The sequence below is a fragment of the Pholcus phalangioides genome, unplaced genomic scaffold (assembly GCF_987345545.1).
Source record: "Pholcus phalangioides strain wild (caught in Gottingen) unplaced genomic scaffold, Ppha-v1.0 ptg000172l_1, whole genome shotgun sequence".
NCBI classification, from domain to species: Eukaryota; Metazoa; Arthropoda; class Arachnida; order Araneae; family Pholcidae; genus Pholcus; species Pholcus phalangioides.
Window position 1 is genome coordinate 8,941,923 of NW_028301637.1, and position 22,822 is coordinate 8,964,744.

General features: G+C 38.2%; 1 protein-coding gene across 2 annotated transcripts in view; it reads right to left on the bottom strand.

Annotated features, from left to right (window-relative positions):
• The window catches only part of LOC149063728 (organic cation transporter 1-like), a 59,864-nt gene extending 38,086 nt beyond the window's left edge, over window positions 1–21,778 (bottom strand). Inside the window, exons 1-3 of one of the 2 annotated variants that reach the window (XM_089255684.1) lie at window positions 21,469–21,778; window positions 5,836–6,213; window positions 559–662 (exon numbers count right to left, since the gene is read on the bottom strand). In XM_089255684.1, coding sequence (XP_089111810.1) covers window positions 559–662; window positions 5,836–6,189 — 458 coding nt within the window. In that variant the 5' untranslated portion in view covers window positions 6,190–6,213; window positions 21,469–21,778. Of the gene's footprint in view, window positions 1–558; window positions 673–5,835; window positions 6,214–21,468 lie in introns of both variants that reach the window. The other variant, XM_089255685.1, reaches the window with a different exon arrangement.
• Between the last annotated feature and the right edge of the window lie 1,044 nt (window positions 21,779–22,822).

Here is a 22,822-nt window from a genome sequence, read left to right on the forward strand (position 1 = left end):
ACAATACCATATTATGTATAGTAGTTTATTCCTTTGTAATGGTTTTTCTCACTTTTTCAATTCTCCCAGTGATTAGAAAAACCCTGGGCAGTGCCGAGAATTGTAGCTAGTTTTAACATAATTATGATATCTCTTTAGGTGAAGTAGAAATTAGGAGGGTTACACTTTCTCTACGATTTTTCCTTTTTGCCGAGGCAATTAGAATCCAATTCATTTATACTAACCGTATACCTATTTGCAATGGCTTTATCAACAACTGCTTTGGATGTGATTGGTCACTTTAATTGTATTTCACAATTTGTTTGTAACAACTGGTCATATAGATCCAGATTTCCCGTATCTTTAAAAAAAGAAATATGGTCAGGATAGGCATTGATTGTGTTGTGTGAATTGATACTTAACTACTATAACACCTTTTGCAAGCCAGAGGTTGTGCACTCTCAACATAGTTAATGTAAGTAGGCTATTAGTATTATCAGTTATTGTAACTCAGAAGATAATGATCACATTAAGCATCATATACTGCATAATTAATTTTATGATAAAAAAAAGTCTTACCTGTCAGCTATCAAACCAAATACAACACATCCTATACTAGTTCCGATGTAAAAAATGGTTTGGATCCAATAAGGCACTTGTTTTTTGTCGCAAACCCAATCCATCTAGAAAAAACTGCAATTTAATGCACAAGTAAAAATAAATAAATCAAACTACAACACACATTAATTTAAGCACTGTTTTACAATAGCATTGAGTAACAAAAACTCTAACTCGCTCAATTGAAAAATAATAATCTTCAATTTTAAAAAAAGTTCTGCTTTAAAGAATATCTAATTAATTTCCATCAGGGTATGCTGATTTAAATCAGCTTGATTTAAATCAAAAATTTTAAATTTTATTTATTTTTTACTTAACTTCAATGAAATTGAAGTAAAAGTAACCTCTGATATGGTATGTGTGCTAGAGGTTACTGGTAAGTTACAGATATATGGTAAAGTTCATGATTCAAAGTAAAGATGATCTTTGGAGTAAATATATAGACTTGAACTTAATCCCTAGATAGAATGCAGAAAGAAAGCTGCTCTATTTCTAGATATGTGGAAAAAATTGCAGAAAAATATAGGGAATTGAACTTAGCTAAACTGCACTAAGTATTTTCAATGCATTACAATATGGCACTAGGATTCCCCTGATTAAAAAACAGAGGAATTATTTTTTGTATAAAGCTTTTAATTCTATGCCCTGATTGCTGATTCAAATACAATAATAATAGATGTTGTACCAACATAAATATCATTTAATTTTCGACTTTGCTTTTCATATTAAAATTTTGTGTTTGCTCTTTTCTTTAACAACAAAACATGTTAAATCTGTGAAAGAATAAAAATGTGTAAACTATTAAGCAACATCATGCAAGTCTGAAACACATTCATTAATTGTGCAAGAAACAATCTTTTCAATAGAATTTGTTTTATTTAGTGGATGCTGAATGGCCCATTGGTTGTGCATTGAGTGAATTGAGATGTCTGCATCATGAGTGATACTGAGTTGACACCACTCATCACCTTTAATGGAGGGGAGGAAGGGGGCTGAAGTCTAAAAGCACTTTTTACTATTTAAAAAAAAAATTTAATCCATGAAGCTAATTTGGGCTCAATGACCTTTCATGTTACAAAAACACAGATTTTTGGTGTTCGTATTTTTTGCTTGTAGTTCGTTTACATTATGCATTAATTATTAAAATTAAATTTGAGCAATTAGGAGGAAAAAGTGGTTAGGTGATATGAAAAAAAGCATTCTTAATGATTAACAAGATTTGTTTCAATTACTAAGCAGTCAGTTAATTTATTTTAAAAAATCCAATTTAAATCTAACAAGACCTGATTTTTTTTAAAAATCGTGATTTTTTCATACCCTGATTTCAATGTAAAATACTGAAAGAAGTAAAAACCTTCCAGATTGAAAAGCTGTGGTCAAGTAGAGCTATTTTTATGACTTTTAAACGTTTTGTCCATATCTACGATAGCGTCTCCAGTGGAGACAGAGTAGAGTTGACATGATCTTCTCCATTATGCAGACTCAGATTCATAAACTTGAAAGCAGAGAAGATCATGGCAACTAGGCTCTACTGAAGATGTTTACTATTCATAGGGGATAAAGCTTGTGGAAGCCATATACAGTCTGACCCTGATATAACAAACTGATTCAAAGAATGTTTTTCTAAAATTCTAACAAAATGCTTGATGTGTGTTACTAGTCAAGTGCTGCCACCTGTCTTCCAAATTCAGAAGCAGACAAATCGGCTAATTGGGGGGATTTCTTTTTTGCTTGAGTTACGAGTGAATTTTTCAAAGATAGGTTTCTGCTACAGAACAAATATAAACATGAACAAAAGAAAGCAAAGTATAATAGACTCAGTAATCCAACCATGTGCTATACCCTCACTTGGGGTCACGTTCTTGGAGCTTCCCGCATTTACCGATAGGTGGCTTCGTTCGGATGGGATCCATCTAAATAAGAGAGGGGTCTGGGAGGTTTACGATAGTCTTAGGTCAGGTTTTTTACTCCCAGACCACGTAGTCGGGAATGCGGGTTAGTTAATGATAATCACAGCAGTACTGACGGGGAATTACCCACCTCTGACTTGGATGGCTTCTCGATTGACAACAAACCACCGGGCAAATTAAAATGTGTGTTAATAAATGCCAGGAGCTTGGGTAACAAGAAAGATTTTTTAGAAACTATGATAGTTGTGGAGGACTTGGATCTTATAGCCATTACAGAATCTTGGGCAAACGATGGGGATGAATCTTTTTTACACATCTCCAGATACGATACTTTTTTGAGAAATAGATCTGATAGGAAAGGGGGTGGAGTGTTGATATACGTGAAATCATGTTTGAAGGCTAGAGAGTGTAACGTGCAGAGAAGTGATATTGAAACCATATGGGTTGAACTTGAGAACAAAAGACGTCATAAGCTTATTGTTGGGGTTTGTTACAATCCACCGAATAGGGATCAAAACTATATCGCCAAAATGCATGATGAAATTTCCTACATGTGTAAGCGAAAGAGGGTTCTCATACTAGGGGATTTCAATTACCCGGGTATTGATTGGGAGAACCTTTCATCTGGAAATCAGTATGAAAGAGACTTTCTTAAGTTGGTGATCGAAAATTTTTTGTATCAGCATGTATCAGAAGCCACTAGGGGTACTGCTATTTTGGATTTAGTTCTTACTAGTTCTGAGGATCTAGTTGAACATGTTTCGGTGGGGGAAGAGTTTTCTTCCAGTGATCATCGTATCGTCAGATTTCACTGTAACTTTTCCTCGGGTAAGGTTGATAACAAAAGACTGGTTCCTTGTTTTCGGAGAACTAACTTTGATGTTTTGCGAAGAAGGTTAGCGGAAGTTTTCAAAGACCGGTTGGAATCAGTACGGGTGGTAAGTCAATGGGAAGAATTTAGTACGAAGCTGTCCTCTGTTTTGCACGACGTCATACCCTTTGTTCGAAAAAAGCGTGTTTGTACATCACACCCTCTATGGTTCACGGATAGCGTGCGGAACCTTTATCTTGAAAAGAAAAGAGCATTCAGAGAGTATAAAAGTGGACGAGGTGACCTATCATTGTTTACTGATAAAAGAAGACTGTTGAAGAAAGCGATAAGGGATAGTAAAAAGCAAGTTGAATCTAGGTTGGCAGATAACATTGGCTCTGACCCAAAATCATTTTTTCGATACGTCAATAATGGATGTAAGGGGACAGTTGGCCCCCTCTCGATAGGAGGCTCAAAAGTAGAGAGCAATGTAGGCATGTGTAGTGCTTTCAATGACTTTTTCGCGTCGGTTTTTAATGGAGATAATGATATTCGATATACGGGTGTTGCATGGGGTAATAAAACGCTCAACGATATTCAAGTGGAAGACGTGGAGGTCCTAAATCTTCTAAGAAATGTATGTGCAAGCAAAGCACCAGGACCAGATGATATCTATCCCAGGGTTCTCAGGGAAGGTGCTAATGAATTGTTGGGGCCAGTCGCACAGATATACAGGAGTAGTGTTGCTGAGGGTATCGTCCCGAGAGATTGGAAACTGGCTAACGTTGTTCCGATATTTAAGAAGGGTAGTAGAGAAGTGGTGTCTAATTATCGTCCAGTGAGTTTGACGAGCTCCCTCTCGAAAATTTTGGAAATTATCATCAAAAGGCAGTTTGTGAAGTGGATAGACGAGAATAATGTATTGTCGGATAATCAGCATGGGTTCAGGAAGGGTAAGTCATGTGTAACTAACCTCCTTTGCTTCTATGATTACGTGACTAAGGCTTTGGGTAAGAGCAAAAATGTCGACGTTGTTTACCTTGATTTCCAGAAGGCATTCGATCGGGTCCAACATGGCAAACTCTTGAAGCGTTTACACGAGATTGGAATAGGGGGCAACTTGCTGAATTGGATAGAATCGTGGTTAAGAGATAGGTCGCAACGAGTTATGGTGAACGGGGAATTCTCTGGTTGGACAGACGTCACAAGTGGAGTTCCTCAGGGAAGTGTCCTTGGCCCCATACTTTTTTCACTTTTTATCGACAAACTCGATCAGGGTATCGATGGAATTACTAGCAAATTCGCAGATGATGTGAAGCTAATGGGGGTAATCGGAAATGAAAACGATAGGGAGTTGCTCCAGACCAACTTAAACAAGATTGCAGCATGGGCAAATGAATGGAGCATGACGTTTAGCGTAGATAAGTGCATGGTCGCTCATTTTGGTTCGAACAACCCACGGTTCTCTTACGAGTTGAATGGTGTCACTATCCCGGATGCAACTAGAGTCACCGATTTGGGAATTCTCATTGACGAGCGACTTAAGTTTTCTGAACATTGTTCAGCGGTTGTCAAAAAATCGAATAGAATGCTTGGTCTCATTTTCAAAAAGGTCTCTTCGCGTTCTCCTAAAGTCATTCTTCCGCTTTTTCGAGGCTTAGTTCGTCCTGGACTGGAGTATGCTGTAAGGTTTTGGAGACCATACCTACAGAGGGACATAGACTTGGTTGAAGGGGTGCAGAGAAGAGCTACGCGTGTCCTTATTGGCACACAGGGCTTGAGTTATGAAGAAAGACTTCATTTTTTGAATATGTTTACATTGGATGAACGCAGGTGTCGAGGAGATATGATCGAAGTGTTCAAAATTTTCAATGGGATGGATAGGATGGACCATGAACTTTTAGTACACCGCCAATCGACTGCTTTTACAAGGGGACACCAGTATCGATTGGTGAGGGACAATGCAAGGTTATGGTGTCGCAGGGAATTTTTCTCCAATAGGGTTGTTAATAAATGGAATAGCTTACCCCCGGAGGTAGTAAATTGTAACACAATTGACACGTTTAAAAAGAAATACGATAAACATGTTGGGGTAAATCGAGAAGCTATCCATTCTTAGAATAAGACAACCATAAGTATTCTTTATGGGCATTGTATAATATTTTATCATGTGTATATATTGTTTGTAATTTGTGTTAATTGCATTTTTAATTGGGTTGCTGTATTTTTGAAACATATGACAACCATATTTTTATGGGCATCTTTTTATCAGCCACCTCGTTGGGCATTTTGCCTGTTGTGGCGTTGTATTTGTATTTGTATTGTATTTGTATATCTGGCCTGGCCAGTAATTCAGCATTTTACTGGTTTTTATGTGTGGTTCACTAGTAGGTAGTAGCAGCAGCACAACCTGGTCTGACATGTGCCAAATTAACAAGAGTCTACTGCAATAGATGCGAAAGTTTCGAGAAATTAAATTTTTTTAAACTATTTTGTTAGACAGCAGGAAAAACTTACTTCTGTTGCTATTGTTGGGTATAATTCACTGAAGTTATATACATATCCATATTCACAGGGCATGGAATGAACTCGTGAGCTATTCATTCCTTCGCTTGACATGTTTATGTGAATTTCGCATGTTTCCGCTATCACGTTGCTATTGTTAACATCTGGATAAATAACTGTCCGATTGTCATCTATTGGTATATTTTCTGGTATGTAACATTTGTGATCTGGCACCATGATAATGAAGAACTGTGCAAAATAGACTAGAGCGCAAAAACTTGCAGAAGGCACAACAAGAAAAGCACATAGTAGCTTCTGATACAACCCAAAGTCACCAACTTTTTGCAAGGCTCTGTTGAAATCCATGGCCGACTATTATTATGGCAAATACTGTGGAGAAAAAAAACAAAATGACTTTATTCTACGATATGGACAACACAGAGATAATAAAAATGATAAACATTAAAGACAATCCTACCATGTATGCTCTTGAAAATCCTGTATTATGTATGTATACCTGACGGCAGAGCATATATATATATATATATAAGGAGGTTGACTATCAAAATGATTAAAATACAGCAAAACCACAAATATTCAAGCTAATGTGAACTGGATGCATATAAACTAAATTTACATTCCTAGATGCGTAACAGATATAATAAAGGAATTTAGCATCTCATGAACTAGGTAACAATGAACCAATGCGTCACTTATAGAAAAGTAACTCGGTGAAATTTCATTAAGTGAAGAGATGAATGGTGTTTCTTTTATCTATTCAATTACAGCCAAAATTCGATATCTGCTGTGGTGTAAAGATAGAGTATAAGACTCACGACAAAGGTCGCAGATTCGAATACTGTTCAATTCACTTTTATTTTCTTTCCTCCTCTTAGTTTTTTTGATGATCTTTAGTTTATTTTCCTTAATCATAATTTTCTTTTGAACAGAAAAGTATTTTAAAAACTGACAGAACGTGCAAACGATACTCATTTGAGAAAATATAGTATTTGTATATTTGTATGAAGCATACTTTGAGAAAGTATTTTCGCATCAGCCAGCTGTTAAAACCCTTGTAGTAATAGTGGTGGGAGGGGACAGGGTATAAGCTAGATAAAAAAAATTCCTTTCACAAAAAAGCGCAAATGAGAAAAGCTTTAGTAAAATGCTACAATGCTAATGTAATGATTCATGGTTGGATGTCTACTCGTTCCGTACCGCCTGTAAGCATTTTTCCGAAAGTGGCCACCTCTTCTTTTGCATTCTAAGATTTTCTTTCGCATTTTGCAAAAAATGCAACTGTAGCTTAAACCCTGGTGGGGGGAGAGTGATATCTTCAGATAAGTTGAACATCTGGTAGCAGTGTCAGAAACTTTGAACTGAGTTATGTCTGGCTATCCATGTATGGCCCCGTTCAGCACACATGAGGTCTAAGGAAAGAACACAGTTCCCCTGACTTTTTATGATTGTAGCAATTTGGCTAATCAGATGGAAAAAGTTGTGGCCAAATGAGAGAGAACCTTAGCCAAATTTACAAGCCATAAACTGTGAATTCAAAAACAACTGCATCAAATGGCCGAACGGACACTCACAACTCGGCAAATTGCTATAGTGGTGGGTTGGTAAGATACAGAGTTAGAGATGGGAAGAGTTTAGGGTACATGAGTTCAAACCCACCCACCTCCAGAAAATTACACTGCCGCTGTGGTAGTCGAGTGGTTATAGTGACGGACTCGCGATGCGAGGATCCGGGTTCGAACCCCACAGTGGTGGTCGGCTGAAGTTGGTTTTCTGTGGTTCCCAACTTCAAGGCGCAAATGCGAGCCGATCTCCCCGTTAAAAAGTCTCGCCACAGAGAGCAACAGTCCTACAACGATAAATCATTCAATCATAACACTTCACTCATAGTTAGAAAAACTGGTGGCAGATGGCAGCACTACACATAACAAGCATTACAGAGAAACAAAAAAAACTTCACGTCAGGTTTCACTACACGTACACGCACATGTACCGATTCGTTGGGGGTTCCGCGGGGGCGGGGTGCATGTGTGGTGTAGCAGTAGTAAGTAGGGCCTCCAAAAAATGGCTTGGGGATCCATGGTGTTCTTAAGTCAGCCACCTTGTTGGGCAATTTGCCTGCTGTGGCGTTGTATTTGTATAAATTTGATCTTTCCTTTATTCATCAAATGAAATATTTTATTGCGATTTGACAGAATGGTGATCGACAGAACAAACTTTGGGAAAGAGGATTCATTGGCTTTGTAGTCTAGTGCGCTCACCCAGCAAGTGAGAGGACGTGGGTTTGATTCCCTGCAGGGTCTATTGAATTTTCTTTCCTGGATTTATCTTTGCATCAGCCAGCTGTCAAAACACTTGTAGTAATAGTGGGGAGTGATCAATTCGATCATTTTTGTCGCACCACGGTAATTTTCTGCACACAAGGGCTAATTAGACCGGGACCTACAATTTATTGCTGATTCCGAACAGCAGGCTTGTTTTTTATACTCATCGAGAGGTTGGTGCGCTAACCCCTTGATGGGGGACTTCCTGCGATAGCAATTTTTGCTGCGTTCATGTCACCATTTTTGTTGTACCCGTGTCAGGCAAGTTTTCTGACAAGGACGAACCGGGTATCAAACTCACAACACCTCTAAACATCATTTGGTACTTTAGGCGAGTATCTTACAGACCTGGGCTACTGCACCCCTAGTGGAGAGTGACATCTTCGGATAAGTTGCCATCTGCAGGAAGAAATTACGAGCTTTGGCCTGAGTTAGGCCTGGCTGTCCATGTAAGACCCTGTTCAGCGCACACAAGCTCTAAGTCAGAGGTTCTCAACCTTTTTTTGTCCATGGCCCCCTTTCAACCATTTCTCATTCCTGTGGACCCCTTGGGAACATGAATAATTTTCTATTCCTCCCTTTAATTTCTCCCCCCCCCCATTTTCCCATTAGAAGATAGTTATTCAAAAATTGTCTGAAGTATAAATATTTTTGAATTTAATTGATTAATTTTTAATTTATGAAAATAACGAAAAAGCAAAATAAACATAATAGAATACAGTAAAACTAGAATAAATCCCTTGGGGTCACAAAGTGTCTGTATCATCGTAATGTTACTTTTTGTGAAGTTGATTGTTTTGTGTTTTTCTCAGTTTGATTTGTATGTTTCGTGTGTCGTGTCAGTCCAATTAAAAAAATATATATTTTTAATCAATGTAAACTCTGTGCTTGAAGACGGCACAATGTCATCAAGTTACTGTACTGGATGAAATTTTTATGATTTCCAAATTAGTTTTTTTTTTGTGTGTAAATGATTATGGTTTCATTGAGAAATGTCAGTTGTAGCTTCCTAAATATGCATTCTTATAATGATAAAAATTGCAAAAAGTGGTAGCAAGCAATTTATCAATTTTATTCTCTTCATGCGGATAAAAGTAGTAATGAGGGAGTAGCCACACAAATGAATCACAGTCGAAAAGTTGAATCTTTCGCATCTTTTTCAACAATAATACATGTATCAAGGATATAGGTTCATGTTGTAGCCCTACTATCAATTTAAAAAAAATAAACTAAAATACGTGTGAAAATTTTTTTAAATATTTGTTTCAACCATTCATTCCAGAGAAATCATGTACGCAGTGACAAAGCTGTTCATGTGAACATAATGATTCATTATCAGGATTTCAAGCCCATCGGAAAATATAAATAATCAGATTTTCAAATAAGAAAATTATCAGTTTGTTTTTGTTGACTCCAATTTCGATACGGTGAAAATCTGATATTTCGTTGGATGACAAGCTACCTTCAAGTGGCTTTTTGGTTCATAACGTGGCCGCTCTCTCGCAGGCAAACGAAGCAACGTGCGAGTTGACTTAAACCCAACACAATTATTTTACATAACAGTCCGTACTATATTTAATATACAGAGCACATAGCTAACGGGGCATATGGCATTTTACTGGTGAACCATTGGTCCTAGGGGCATACTTCCAGTTGGAAAAAGTACCCGAATAATGTGCAGTACTCAGATATTTGATTCATGTTGTCAGGGGTTACATAGTTATTAAAATAAAAATGTTAACTTTTTATGCGAACATCCTGTGCCCCAAAACCCAATTGGAAAGTTGTTTCCTGGTCTCCGACAAAAAAATTCAACGTGTCTAAGTTCAAATTTTCACTGAGATATTCGAAGAAGGTTGGAAAAAAACAGCATTAAATGAGGGAAACCATTTTACCCACATTGAATGCTGTTTTTTCCCAAATTTCCTCGATTTTTCAAATTTGCATATCTCGGTGAATATTGCACTTAGAAACGTAAAATTATTTTAGTTGCCATCAGGAAAGACAAAACAACAACTTCTTAATTGGGTTCTTTGGCACACGGGGACGGTATAAAGAGTGGGTTTTTATTTTATTTTATAGCTATACAACCCCTTACAACATGAATGACATATCTGAGTTGTACACATGATATGGATAGTTTTTCTACTTGGGTATGTCTCTAAGACTAACCGTTCGCCAGTAAAGTGTCATACAGCGTGTTACCCATGCAGCCTGCATATACACGTAAAAAAATAACTTGAGACAAAATACAGTCAACTCTCATTTTAACAAATACCATTATAACAGAAAAAACATTGTTTTAACGAAAACTTTTCGAATCCCTCGGATAGGTTTACATGGGATCCGGAACTTTCCTCCCCGACATCTCGCCCCTGAAATGTTTCGTCCCCGTTACATTTGACCCCCCAGGAAATTTTGCCCCGGTAAATTTGGCCCTAACACACCTGACATTTCACCTGCCCTGAACGTATGAGTGATTGACTGTATGAGTGACCGTGTGAGTGATCGATTGACCGCATGAGTGACCAAGTGAGTGTGAAATGGATTGTAGGAGTGCATTAGTGACCATACAAATGACTAAGCGAGTGGCAAAATGACTCACCACGTGAGTGACCGTATCAACTAGTGTGCAATTGACTTTATGAGTGAATGACCGTATGAATGACCACATGACTGACCGAATGGTCGTATGAGTGACCAAATGAATGACCGCATGAGCGACCAAGTGATTAACTGTATGAGCGAACAAGTGAGTGATCGAGGGATTGACCGTGTGTGACCAAGGGAGTTACTGAGCGATGAAACGTTTGAGTGAATGAGTGACCGATTAAATCTTGTGTAATTTTCCAAGTGAGTGACTGAGTGATTGAGCATATGAGTGACCAAAGGAGAGACTGAGTAATTAACCATATGAGTGACTGACTGAATGAACATATGAGTAACCAAGTGATTAACTGTACGAGTGATCAAGTGAGTTATCGAGGGATTGACCGTGTGAGTGACAAAGGGAGTTACTAAGCGATGGAACATTTGAGTGAATAAGTGACTGACCAAATGAGTGACTAATTAAATACTGGTGTAAGTTTCCTAGTGAGTGATTGAGCATATGAGTAACCAAGGGAAATACTGAATGATTGAGCGTATGAGTGACTGAGTGAATGCTTGAATAAATTTCGGAGTGACTGAGTGATTGAGCATATGAGTGACTGACCGAATGGCCATATAAGTGACCAAGTGAATGACCACATGAGGGACTGAGTGATTAACTGCATGAGTGACCAAGTGAGTGACTGTATATGTGACCAGGTGAGTGACAGTACAAGTGTCCAAGTGAGTGATCAAGGGGCTGACCGTGTGAGTGACCAAGGGAGTTACTGAGTGATGGAATGCATAAGTGAATGTGTGACCAAGTGAGTGACCAATTGAGTGGCTGCATGAGTGACCAAAAGATTGATAAAGTTAATAACCGTATGATTGACAAAGTGAGCGATTGAGTGATTGATAAAGTGCGAGGGTGGAGTGTCTGCAAAGATGATCCTCCTCATCCCCTCCATTTTATAGGTGGTTACATAGCACTGTGTGACCAAGTGACTCACACTTTAATGGATCCTAAGAATTTGGAATTTTCAGTTGAAGCATAAAATATTTTTCCCAAATTTACGTTGCTGCGAAATTTTTCAATATAAGAAGAGCTATTTTACCGTCCTGAACAAAAATATTAAAATCCCCCAAGGTACCTTTTCCCTCCCCTCACGCTTCCTAGATATCCAGATGGGTTTAAATAAAAACCTTCATACTTAGGTTCACCATGTATCAGAGAGGAGAATGCAGGAAATAGCAATGCTGATTACGGCTTATCACTAAATTTTGCCAAAAATTTCAATTTATTGCACTTATATGATCACTCACTGGGTCACGGCAGGTGAAATGTCCGAGGGATAAATTTTCATTAAATTTATTTAATTTCATTTTCAATTCACTCGATCACTCATGTATTCACTCACTTGGTCTCTCATGCAGTCAGGGGAAGCAGAATGTCACGAGTAAAGGTCCAACTCAGTCAATCACTCATGTGGTCACTCACTTGGTCACTTGTACCATCATTCACATGCTCACGCGTATGATCAGGGCAGGCAAAATGTCAGGGGGTAAATTTCAGATTCACTTGATTACTGACTGGGTCACTCACTTGGTCACTCGTACCATCATTCATATGTTCACTCATACAGTCACACGTACGGTCAGGGCAAGTGAAATGTCCGGGGGTAAATTCTCAATTCACTCGATCACTCATATATTCACTCACTTGGTCACTCATGCGATCAGGGGAAGCAAAATGTCACGAATAAATGGCCAACTCCCTTGATCACTCATGTGGTCACTTGTACCATCATTCATATGTTCACTCATACAGTCACGCATACGATCAGGACAGGCGAAATTTCAGACGTAAATTTCCGATTTACTTGATTACTCACTGGGTCACTGATATGGTCAGGGCAGGCAAAATGTCAGGGCGAAATTTCTGGGAACTAAATGTACCGGGGTGAGATGTCAGGGGCGAGATGTCTGAGGCGAAATATCGGGGGCAAAGGTTCCGTGAACCGGTTTACATAGGAACAATATAAAAATCTGGAATTTTCTAACGAAATTTCGTTATTACGAAGTGATTTCTCGGGTCTCTTGGAGTTCCGGTCTAATGGGGTTTGACCAAAGCGTATTAATGAAGGGTCTTTAATACACTTGGGTTAAACTGTATTTCCCCCCAAAAAAAATCTGACATTTTTGCAGTGAAGTAATTGAACTTCGGAAATTTGATCTGAAAACAGTCCTTTTGATAATGATTATGTCCTTTTTACTTTTATAAATTTAGGAAGGAAACAAAAGGAAGAAAGGGGGAGGGGAGAAAAAGAAAAATGGCCAAGACGGGCTCAGTAAATGCCTCGAAATTCCACTTGTGCACAAGAGGATTCGTGCCTCACTCTCGGTTTTATGACAAAATTTCACATTTATGAGATGTTTGACTACGGGCACGATTAATCTCTATATATATATATATATATATATATATAGCTTTCAATATTGAAATATTTCATTTATACGAAGAACAATTTCAATTATTTGACACATTTTCATTTTGATTCGAACTCCAAATCTTTGGCATTTAGACATCATTTCCAACTATCAAATCCAAGCAGTTTTTGCAGATTGTGAAAACGCGTCGCTGAATTGGTTTTGCATGCGTATTATCAACACTAAAAACCATAAATTTTAGGTTGACAGATACAAAGAGACGCATTGAGCGGGTTATGGACATTTCAAAGTGAAGACTTACGTGAGAATTCATTGCACTTTTTTCAGAAATCAGCAGATGCAGTGAGTCTCTAATAAACGGATTTAAATTGCTTTAAATGTAGTCATACGCCTTTTTAGAATTTTTTTTCTAATGTCCACAACATTGTTCTTGCAGGATAGGAAAATTTCATTGAAATTATTTAGGACTAGCTATAATAACCGGCGTTGTCCAGGTTTTCTTCAATGAGGCTTTTTTGGATCACGTGATATCTCCCTCTTTCTTTGAGGGACATGCAAACCATGTCCAAGTTCACCAATATGGCGACTTCCTGCGCTACTCATGAAACAAACAAATCTATATTTAAAGAAACTTTAAAAAAAAATTTTTTTTTTCTTCTTTTAAAGGGTGCTAGGTATTTCGATTCCCCCCCCCCCTTGAACTTCAAGTTATCTATATCTGCCGGTTTCTGCTTCCAAAAATGCTTAATTAAAGCTGTGGAATTTTTTCGATGTACTTTTTACAGGCCCATAATTGATTTTAAAACAACCTAAACTATATGTGAATTTATGCAGTTGAATATTAAAAGACAATACGGAGACATTAATTTTCATGCTTGAGAAGATGTAAATAAAAAGTTGAAATCAATGTTATTGCATGAATATCTAACTTCATATCACATTACTTCATATTTAATCTCCTGGGCTTCGTATATCTCTAATCGAACTCAATATCTCAAAAATCGAGTATTTAATACAATTTTTAAAATTATTGATGTGACAGAAAACCTTACGAAATTTCCGCATATCTACATTAAAATCGGAAATTTTAGCACAGACTTCTATGAGGATCACCCTTTTTCTGACACTCAAAGCAATACTGATGATGATTATGACGTCATTAAAAAAACCTCATTACTGGGAGTATTGAAAATATGGCAAACCATTATAAAGGCATAAACTATTATACATACATTGGCAGCGTTGAAGAAATGACAAACCATTGTAAAGGCATATACACACCAGGGTTTATGCTACGGTCACATTTTTTGCAAAATGCGAAAGAAAATCATAGAATGCGAAAAAAGTAGTAGCCACTTTCACAAAAATGCGTACAGGAGGTAGGCAACAAGTAGACATGCAACCATCAATCATTACATTAGGGGTCATTAAATTATTACGTCAGCATCGGGTGGGGGAGGGGGTTTTGGATTTGCTGACTTTTTATGACAAGGGGAGGGGGTTTGAAAGTTGCTTAAGTCATCAACAACCCTTTTTGAAGGTATGAAATATTCTAAGCTGCTAACTAAATTTTGCTGACAAGGGATGGAGAGGGTCAGTGTTTTACTGTACTTTTGCTGACAAGGTGGGGGGGGGGGGGAAGGGGCCAAAAATGGCTAAAAATCTGCTGACGTAATACTTTAATGGCCCCTTAGCATCGTAGCATTTTGCTAAAGCTTTTCCTCCCATTTTCGCTTTTTTGCGAAAGGAATTTATCCAGCTTAAACCCTGATACACACGTCTGCAAAGTAAACGTTTGGTAAGTGATTGTTGAGGCCCAAAAACCATTGTTGCCCGATAGTTTTTTGCCCATTTGGGGCATTTTCCCTGCTCTGACAAAATTTTAAAGTAGCGTTGATAAAGTGCGAGGGTGGAGTGTCTGCAAAGATGATCCTCCTCATCCCCTCCATTTTATAGGTGGTTACATAGCACTGTGTGACCAAGTGACTCACACTTTAATGGATAAAGTAGCGTTACATCGTTTAAGTTGGGTCCCATTTGGTATACATGCAAAATTTGGTGACGATCGGACAAAAATTATAGATTTGTATAGAGAAAATACACACACACACAGATAGAAAATCAATTTTATATATACAGATGCTGCAGGCCAGTAGTAGGGCAGTCAAAAGGAAGCATTAAAGTATCGATTAAAAAAATTTTGAAGATGTGGTGTCAATCTTACAGGAAGTCCCAATACACGGGCGGCTCGAACTTACCTGCCGCCTGGGTGTGAAGCCTCATGTGCCACCCCTACTGGCGACCCTGCCAGTAGGGGTGATGATTGTAGGTAGGATGATCAGGTAAACCTGATTTTTTTTCAGAAGAAAGCCGCACATCATTGTTTACCGTGCAAAATGTGCATGACCATACGTCCCGCTTTTAAAGTAGAAAATTTTTTGTCTTTTGTTTTTTGTGTGTGTTCTAGAATTATTTTACTATTCTTAATAAATGCCAGATAACTTAATCCTTGAAAGAGCACTTATTTTTTGAGCCATCATCACTTATTCTGTAAAGATGATATTTAACAGGGTAATTTTTATTAAGAATATTTTTCAAAAGGCGTTTCTGGTATTCCAGGGGCCGGACAAGTGAAAAACCAAATTTTTCCTTTGCCTTCATTTGACTATTGTGGATCAAATTCTGAGTGAGGGTATGGGCCCCCTAGGCTGGGATCTTTTGCAGGACCCCCCCTCCCAGTCAGATTTCTCACGGCCCCTTCCATAGTTAATTTATAGCCTGAAAAAGCCAAAAAATTATGAGAATTATCCCAGGCTCTTGTGGAGGCCATGGGTGAGGGAACCAAAATGCACACATTGCCCTTGTAATAGAGTACAGTGGTGGCACTTGGCCATGCGACCCATTGCGGCCACAGCTTAAGAATATGCTAAATCCGGGGTGAATGGGTAAAGAAAAAAATTCCATTGGCCAAAAAAAACCAAACTGTCGGCTCTTGAGGGGCACAAAATCCGAAATGAAGGGCCGAAAAAATGTTTTGTTAGGAATTGTTTGGATAAATTGAATAAACCACCGAGATTACATGAACCACTTTTTTTATTTCCTTCCTCATGTTAATGCTACTTGAATGGGGAAAAATTACGAAAAAGATATTCTAAGCACATTTTGTTTGAAATTAAATTTTTTTTAGTCACTGACTAAAAAAAATTTAATGTCACAAATTTCTTCGTGTCCCCCGTATCAATAGCCGTGGCTCCCCTTTTGCAAGATTTTCATCCATGGCCCCCCTGGAATATCCTAGGGGCCCCCGGTTGAGAACCACTGCTCTAAGTAATGAGAATTTGTTGGCCTTGTAGTCTAATGGTCTAGGGTGCTCACCTGGCAAGTAAGAGGACGTGGGTTCAATTTCCTGCAAGGCCAGTTGAATTTTCCTTCTTAGATTTATCTTTGCATCTGCCAGCTGTCGAACCCCTCATTTTTTTTTTTTTTTTTTTGAGAGCTTAACAGGCAATCTTTGAGCATGTCAATCGCCGAACACACGATCATCGTGGCCAATTGAAGAAAAACAGTAATTTCTTTAAATATATTTCAACATTATTTTCGAAAATACATACTTATGGAGACCTTTTTTTTCCAAACGTTTATATGTTGGTAATATGGATCATGTTACACACCCACCTAAATGTTTGGTTACGATAAAAATAAACATGGCGCTGTGATTCCTTTTGCCTCCCAATGATTCTGGAATGAGGAAAGTAAAATTATCAGGTATGTATAACAGTCGTCAGTGATTTGTCTATGCTACGGGTGGGCAGTCTCTACCGTTGTACCAAGCACAGATCCAGAGGAGGGACAATCGAAAGAGCCGAATAATATGGGACACCTACACATGAAATCGCTTCTCCAACACATCGCCCTGGATCCACCTGCCTCTGTTCTATTTGCAGCTGGATGTCTGCCCCCACTCTACTTGTAGGCAAAGACGTCTGCCTCAGATTTATTTACAGCTGAACATGTCTGCCTCAGCTCTATTCATAACTGAAGATATCTGCCTCCACTCAATTTGCAGCTGAAGGATGCCTACTTTCACTCAGGCACAAATCCAAAGAGAGGGCGATGAGAATGACCCCTCCTCCCAAGAACAGAAAAATATGGGAAAATCGTCTGACATTTAAACTACAGGATGATCAAACAAACTTACACAACTGGCCTCTCTCATCACATTCTGGACCCATATCGTGTCCTATGGGAAGTTTGCTTCCACATCGAGTGATTTTTATAACGAGCATATTCACGGAATGAGTTATGCTTGTGAACCAAAGTTCCACGATATTCCACTGCATATTTTTTTATCACTAGAGGGCAGCATATTTGTTTTGAATGTGTGCCAAAAATTTGCTCTAGAAGAAAAATTTTTAATGGAAATTTTTCTGAACATGGCAATACTGGGTGCTTCAGTGTTATATTAAACAAGAGGTTAAAGAGTGAATTCAGAGCACCCCCTCCCCCTTTTGGTCCAGCTTCCAACAGGGCCTGTTCCTTGTAAGCACGGTCAAACTTATGGGGGTGCAGTCGCACCGGGCCACAATTCTCTTCCAAAAGAAAATTTTTTCTTTCTCAGCAGATGTTTTGGAAATTTTTGATTAAAATTTAATTTTTTTACTATTAAACTATTAATTATTAATGATCATGAAAGTAGGCTTTCGGCTTGAAGCACCTATAATATCATTTTTAGTCTTATTAGGTATGACATTAGCTTATTTCCAACAGGGAAAGAGCGTATGCAAGTGGTCACATTCTTCACCCCTGAAAAAAGTCTGGCCTTTCTTTCTACTATTAAAGAATAACAGGGCTATATTAACCAAGGGAAAAACTATGCTTAGAGCATCAAACGAAAAGGGGCACCACAAAAGAAATTTAGTTATTTTTTAAACTACTAATTATTTTTTCCCTTTGAAAACCTCCCCCCTCAATGGAGTTACCATCTGGTAGGAGGAGGTACAAATAGTGCGCACAAGGTAAATGTAGTTTCATCCGGCGGTGCTTCCATTAGTCATAGTAGCCTGTGACATGGACATTTCTAGATGACGACTGCTCCGGGGAGAGAGGCAACTCCGACTGTCCTTCGAAGTGTTAATTGCATGCCTTCCTCGGAACCTATAAACTGTCATGATGTTTCCCTAGGGAACAGGGCTACAGTGTCTTTTCGGGGCCCAGGAGCAGACCTTTTGAATTTTTTCTGCCATAAATGTCTATTTTAATATTTTAACATAGTTGTAAGTTTAATGGTACATTGCAGAGGCCATAATATGAAAAACTTTTAGCATTTAGAAACAAAAGAAATTTATTTTTTTTAAATTTTTCTAACTCAGTATTAATTTTCACATCAGAAAGTTCCCCCTCCCCTCCATTTAAACGTGAATAAGTGATCTGAGCGATAAGTGAACTTGGTGTTGCAATAAGTGAACTTTACTTTGACCTGATGGTATTAGCATGGCCCACATATCCTGCAGCAGGGTCCCCAGGCTGGGATCTTCACTGGGCCTCTATGTCAGATGTTTCACAGGCCCCAAAGTAATAAATTTATTACATGAAAAACAAAAAAAAGGTAATAATCCGGGGGGGGGGACCCGGGCTGGCTCTGTCAGCCCCATCCTTGTGGAAGATATGGGAGTTAGACCTGGTGTTTTGGATGAATGCAGCCCATGCAAGAAAAGCAGGGGAAAATTAGAACTTTTTGCTTCTTCTCATGCTTCACATTATATGTCTTGTTCAAGCATTGGAACTGCACTGTGTATGTATAGTTGGCCAATGACTATTCCAATAGGTCATCAGTTGAGGTCATGACTCACCCAAGGTGGAATAGGAGGAGACCCATGTTGTTTTGATTTTGCTTTTACACCATAAAAAAATAAAAAATTTAAATAAATGCACTGCAAACAATCATGGCTATTTATTTCACATGCACATTTTTTAGTATTCAATTAAATTGACCCGTATCGCCCTCAGGAGTGTGAGACAGATGGGTCATTCAGGGCCCCGCACTTGCAGGAGTCCCGTACATGTGGGAATACAAAAAAGGTTTTTTTTACAACAATAGAACAAGGTAGCTATGTTCCAACCATAGAAACGATAGTGATTACTTCAGAACAGCTTCAGTATAAGGGGCATGCCAAATTGGCGACTTTTTTTCCGGCGATAAGTTGCCATCGTTGGTGTGCTCTGGTTCGTTGTTGTTCTGCTGGGTTGTCGTTGTTCCAGAATGTTCGAAGAATTCTGCCAGGCGGCGGCGCTGGTTGTTGTTTTTCCGTGTTCCTAGCGCGTCTTTCAAATGGGTCTTACTGACATTTTCAAACTGGTTTTGTCTTTTTCCATTCTATTCTCTCTTTTTTTCTACCAAATGACATCACCTTATAGCAGCAGCGTTTTGAAAAACCGTTGGATAATTCATTTTCTCTTCCTTCCGTATATATGATGTAGTGTGTGTGTCAGATTAATATTATTTTGGATATCTTTTCCCTCAGGTTGTACCTTTAATATTTTCCAATATTTATTCTTTTCTACATGCACGATGCCCCTGCATCTTTTTTAATTAATTATTTTATTTAAAAGAATCTGGATAATCGGAAAGTGAGTCCGGGTTTTAATTTATAACACATAGAATATATTTATTTATACAACATGCAGGACCGTTGTTTATTTATAAGAACCTGGATTCCTGGAAAGAGAGTCCGGGTTTTAATTTATAATTATTTTTTTATTATAATTATGCTTGTTGGTTTTAGCATTTTTATGCTCGCTCAATCCAGCTCTTATTTATGTTTCCATTTCTCTTGTGTTTCATGATATTTTTCATATTATTTTCTATGCTGGCGATTTTTTTTTCGGCACTCGTAATGTGTCTAACTGCCTTGGCGACTTTTGATGAGGTCGTCAGACATATTTGGTGCCAAAAAAAAAAGTCACCGAAAATCGCCAACCTGTCCCTTATACCGAAGCTGTTCCTTTTTTCCTTCCCACCATAATTTATATAAATGCCTTTTTTAAGTGCCCATTTCAACCGTTTTTGGTGCCTAAATTTCTGCGCTCTATTGATTATGATCTCAACTATCAACATGTTCCTGAAATAATGAAAAAATGTGTGTAATAAAACAAGTTTTTTCTGAACAATTTCCCCCTTTCAAGATTTATTTTCATAAATAGAAAAATTTATAAGTTGTGGAGCAACTGCATAAAATTTTTTTGAGGGGCCGCAAAACTTTTTGCACCGGGCTATAAAATTCCTAGGCCGTCTTGCTTGTAAGTTCAGACACGGCTTTTTGGCACACACCCCCTCCCCCCCACATACAAAGGACAAAATAGATGCAAAAAGTAAATGTGTTCGTTGCTGAGAGCATAAAAGAAATTTCAAATAGAAATGGGAAGTGATGATTCATAAATTCAACGCCATCTCTGGGTTTTTTGTAAATTTCATTTTAAAAAGTGCCGAAACATGCAAATTTGACATTTGAATGTTATCCGAAAATTTGCGGGCCCGTTTCAGTCCCAACCATAGCATTTCCAATAAAATATAGGCTAAGATTCCATAAGTGCAGTTGGGTTAAATTTGGCAATTATTTTTTGTCTCCAATTGATTACCTTGATACTTTACCTCTTTCAAAATTTTTCATTAGCACCCACGCTTCCTCAACAATGTTTTTCAAGTGCTAACACGCTATTATTTATCTATGTCAGTAATTTTCATTTTTCGTTATCACCAGCGTCTTAAGTCTCATTATCGTGTTTGTCATCATCGAAACTTATTTAGGTCGAAGTCCTAATCTGTCCCTTGCTTGGGAATTTTTGAATTTTTTAACGGATGAGAGCATTGTTATTCATTCAGACGAAAAAACATTTCAGTTGTCGACAGAATTCGTAACACCAAGAAATTTGGCGATGGCGTTGGGTTTGCCAGAACAAGAATTCAAAGCCCAAATGTAATGGGTTGGTGAATCTCGTGGCCTATTGGCATACAGATATGCCACGAGTTTCTTCATTGTTCTAAAATTCCTCCTCACAATGATCTAGCTTGCCGGAAAAAAATGCTGAATCTGTTTTTTTTAGGCATCTTGATTTTCAAGATACTGAAGATGTCTGGAGAGCAAAAAAATTCCATTTTGCTAAGGAGCAAAAACCTTGGCTAAATTAGAAATCTCCAAATTTGGCGCAATCAGCCAAAATATAGATAAATAATTCTATATTAATTAAATTATTAGAAATTAATACTCACCAATTAAAGTCTTGGCAGCCAATGAAAAACTGCACACGGTTACACGGAATTGAAGGACATGGTGCACGCGTGACCTCTGTGCCGCTAATCTGATAGCATAAATACGTCCTTCCGTCTCATAATATGCGTGTTTTTTCCCTGCCTCATCTCAGAACAGACGACTGGAGTAGTCTTTGGTGCAACTTCTAATTATCCTTCGTTATTTAATCATCTGTCTTTTGCTACAACTTTCTACAGATAAAAATTATAAACACTTGAAAGGGGCGGCTATGAAAACCAGTTATTGGTTGTATCTCCTGACGTCATTGTACACACATATTCTGACTCTATTATACAGGGTTATTGATCAGATTAGCCAGATCCTTAAAACATTTCCAGAAAAATCATCAGCCAAAAAGTAGCTTAAATATTTGAACTTCATATGGTCAGCTATGTGCAATTTGAAGTCCACGATGGCTTTTGCTGCTGTCTATCAGGTAATTTGAGAACTTCCGAGTCACGAATGAAGTTACCAAGCGTTCTCCTACGTTTCGGAAAATTCGCTATTTCGTCCTCTTTTTCAAGTTTCCGGAATAATTTTTTTTTTTTTTTTCAGGGGAAAATTTTTTTCTCCACTTTTGAAACACATATTTCTTCATTGATGAGTGCTTTTATGTCTTTTTTCCTACACGCATTCACAAAAAAAAAAAAATCCATCGAAATTCCCAGAATTTTTTCTGTTTCTGCTTTTTTCGACAGTTCTGTTTTAGAGTTGGGAAAAATTATTGTTGTGTCCGTTTCTCGGTGGGAATATTGGCGCCACCTATTGCGAAAATTAGGACATAACGTCATTAAGGGAGCGCGCAGGTGTGGGGTCTAGGCAACACCCCCCTATAGATAAGATCTTATCTATAGGAGGTGTTGGTCTATGTCGGGGCCGAAATAGCTTACATTGGGAGAGCAAATGCGTAGAAGAAACGATTTTATTTTTACGTAATACAAGACGAGACATGCGTACACGTAGGCGTCGAACGAACATATACATACTAGGGGAAAAAGATACAAGGGAAAAGAAGACACAAGCGAAAAGTCATGTAACGGATCAGTTTCGCCATCTGGAGGTGACCAGAGGGATTACAAACGTAAGCTCGTACTATTCCCAACATCCTCCCCACCCTGGTCAACCTCCAGAGGAATTACCAATTGAATTGGCCGTCGAATTTCTGTTCCACTGGCTGTACGCAGAATACACGAACGAATGTTGCCGTCACGACCTTTGATGAGAGATAATACGCGTGCCTTCGTCCACATGTGTCGAGGTCTTGCTTCTTCCTGTAGGAGAACGACATCTCCAACTCGTAGCTGAAAACCTTGG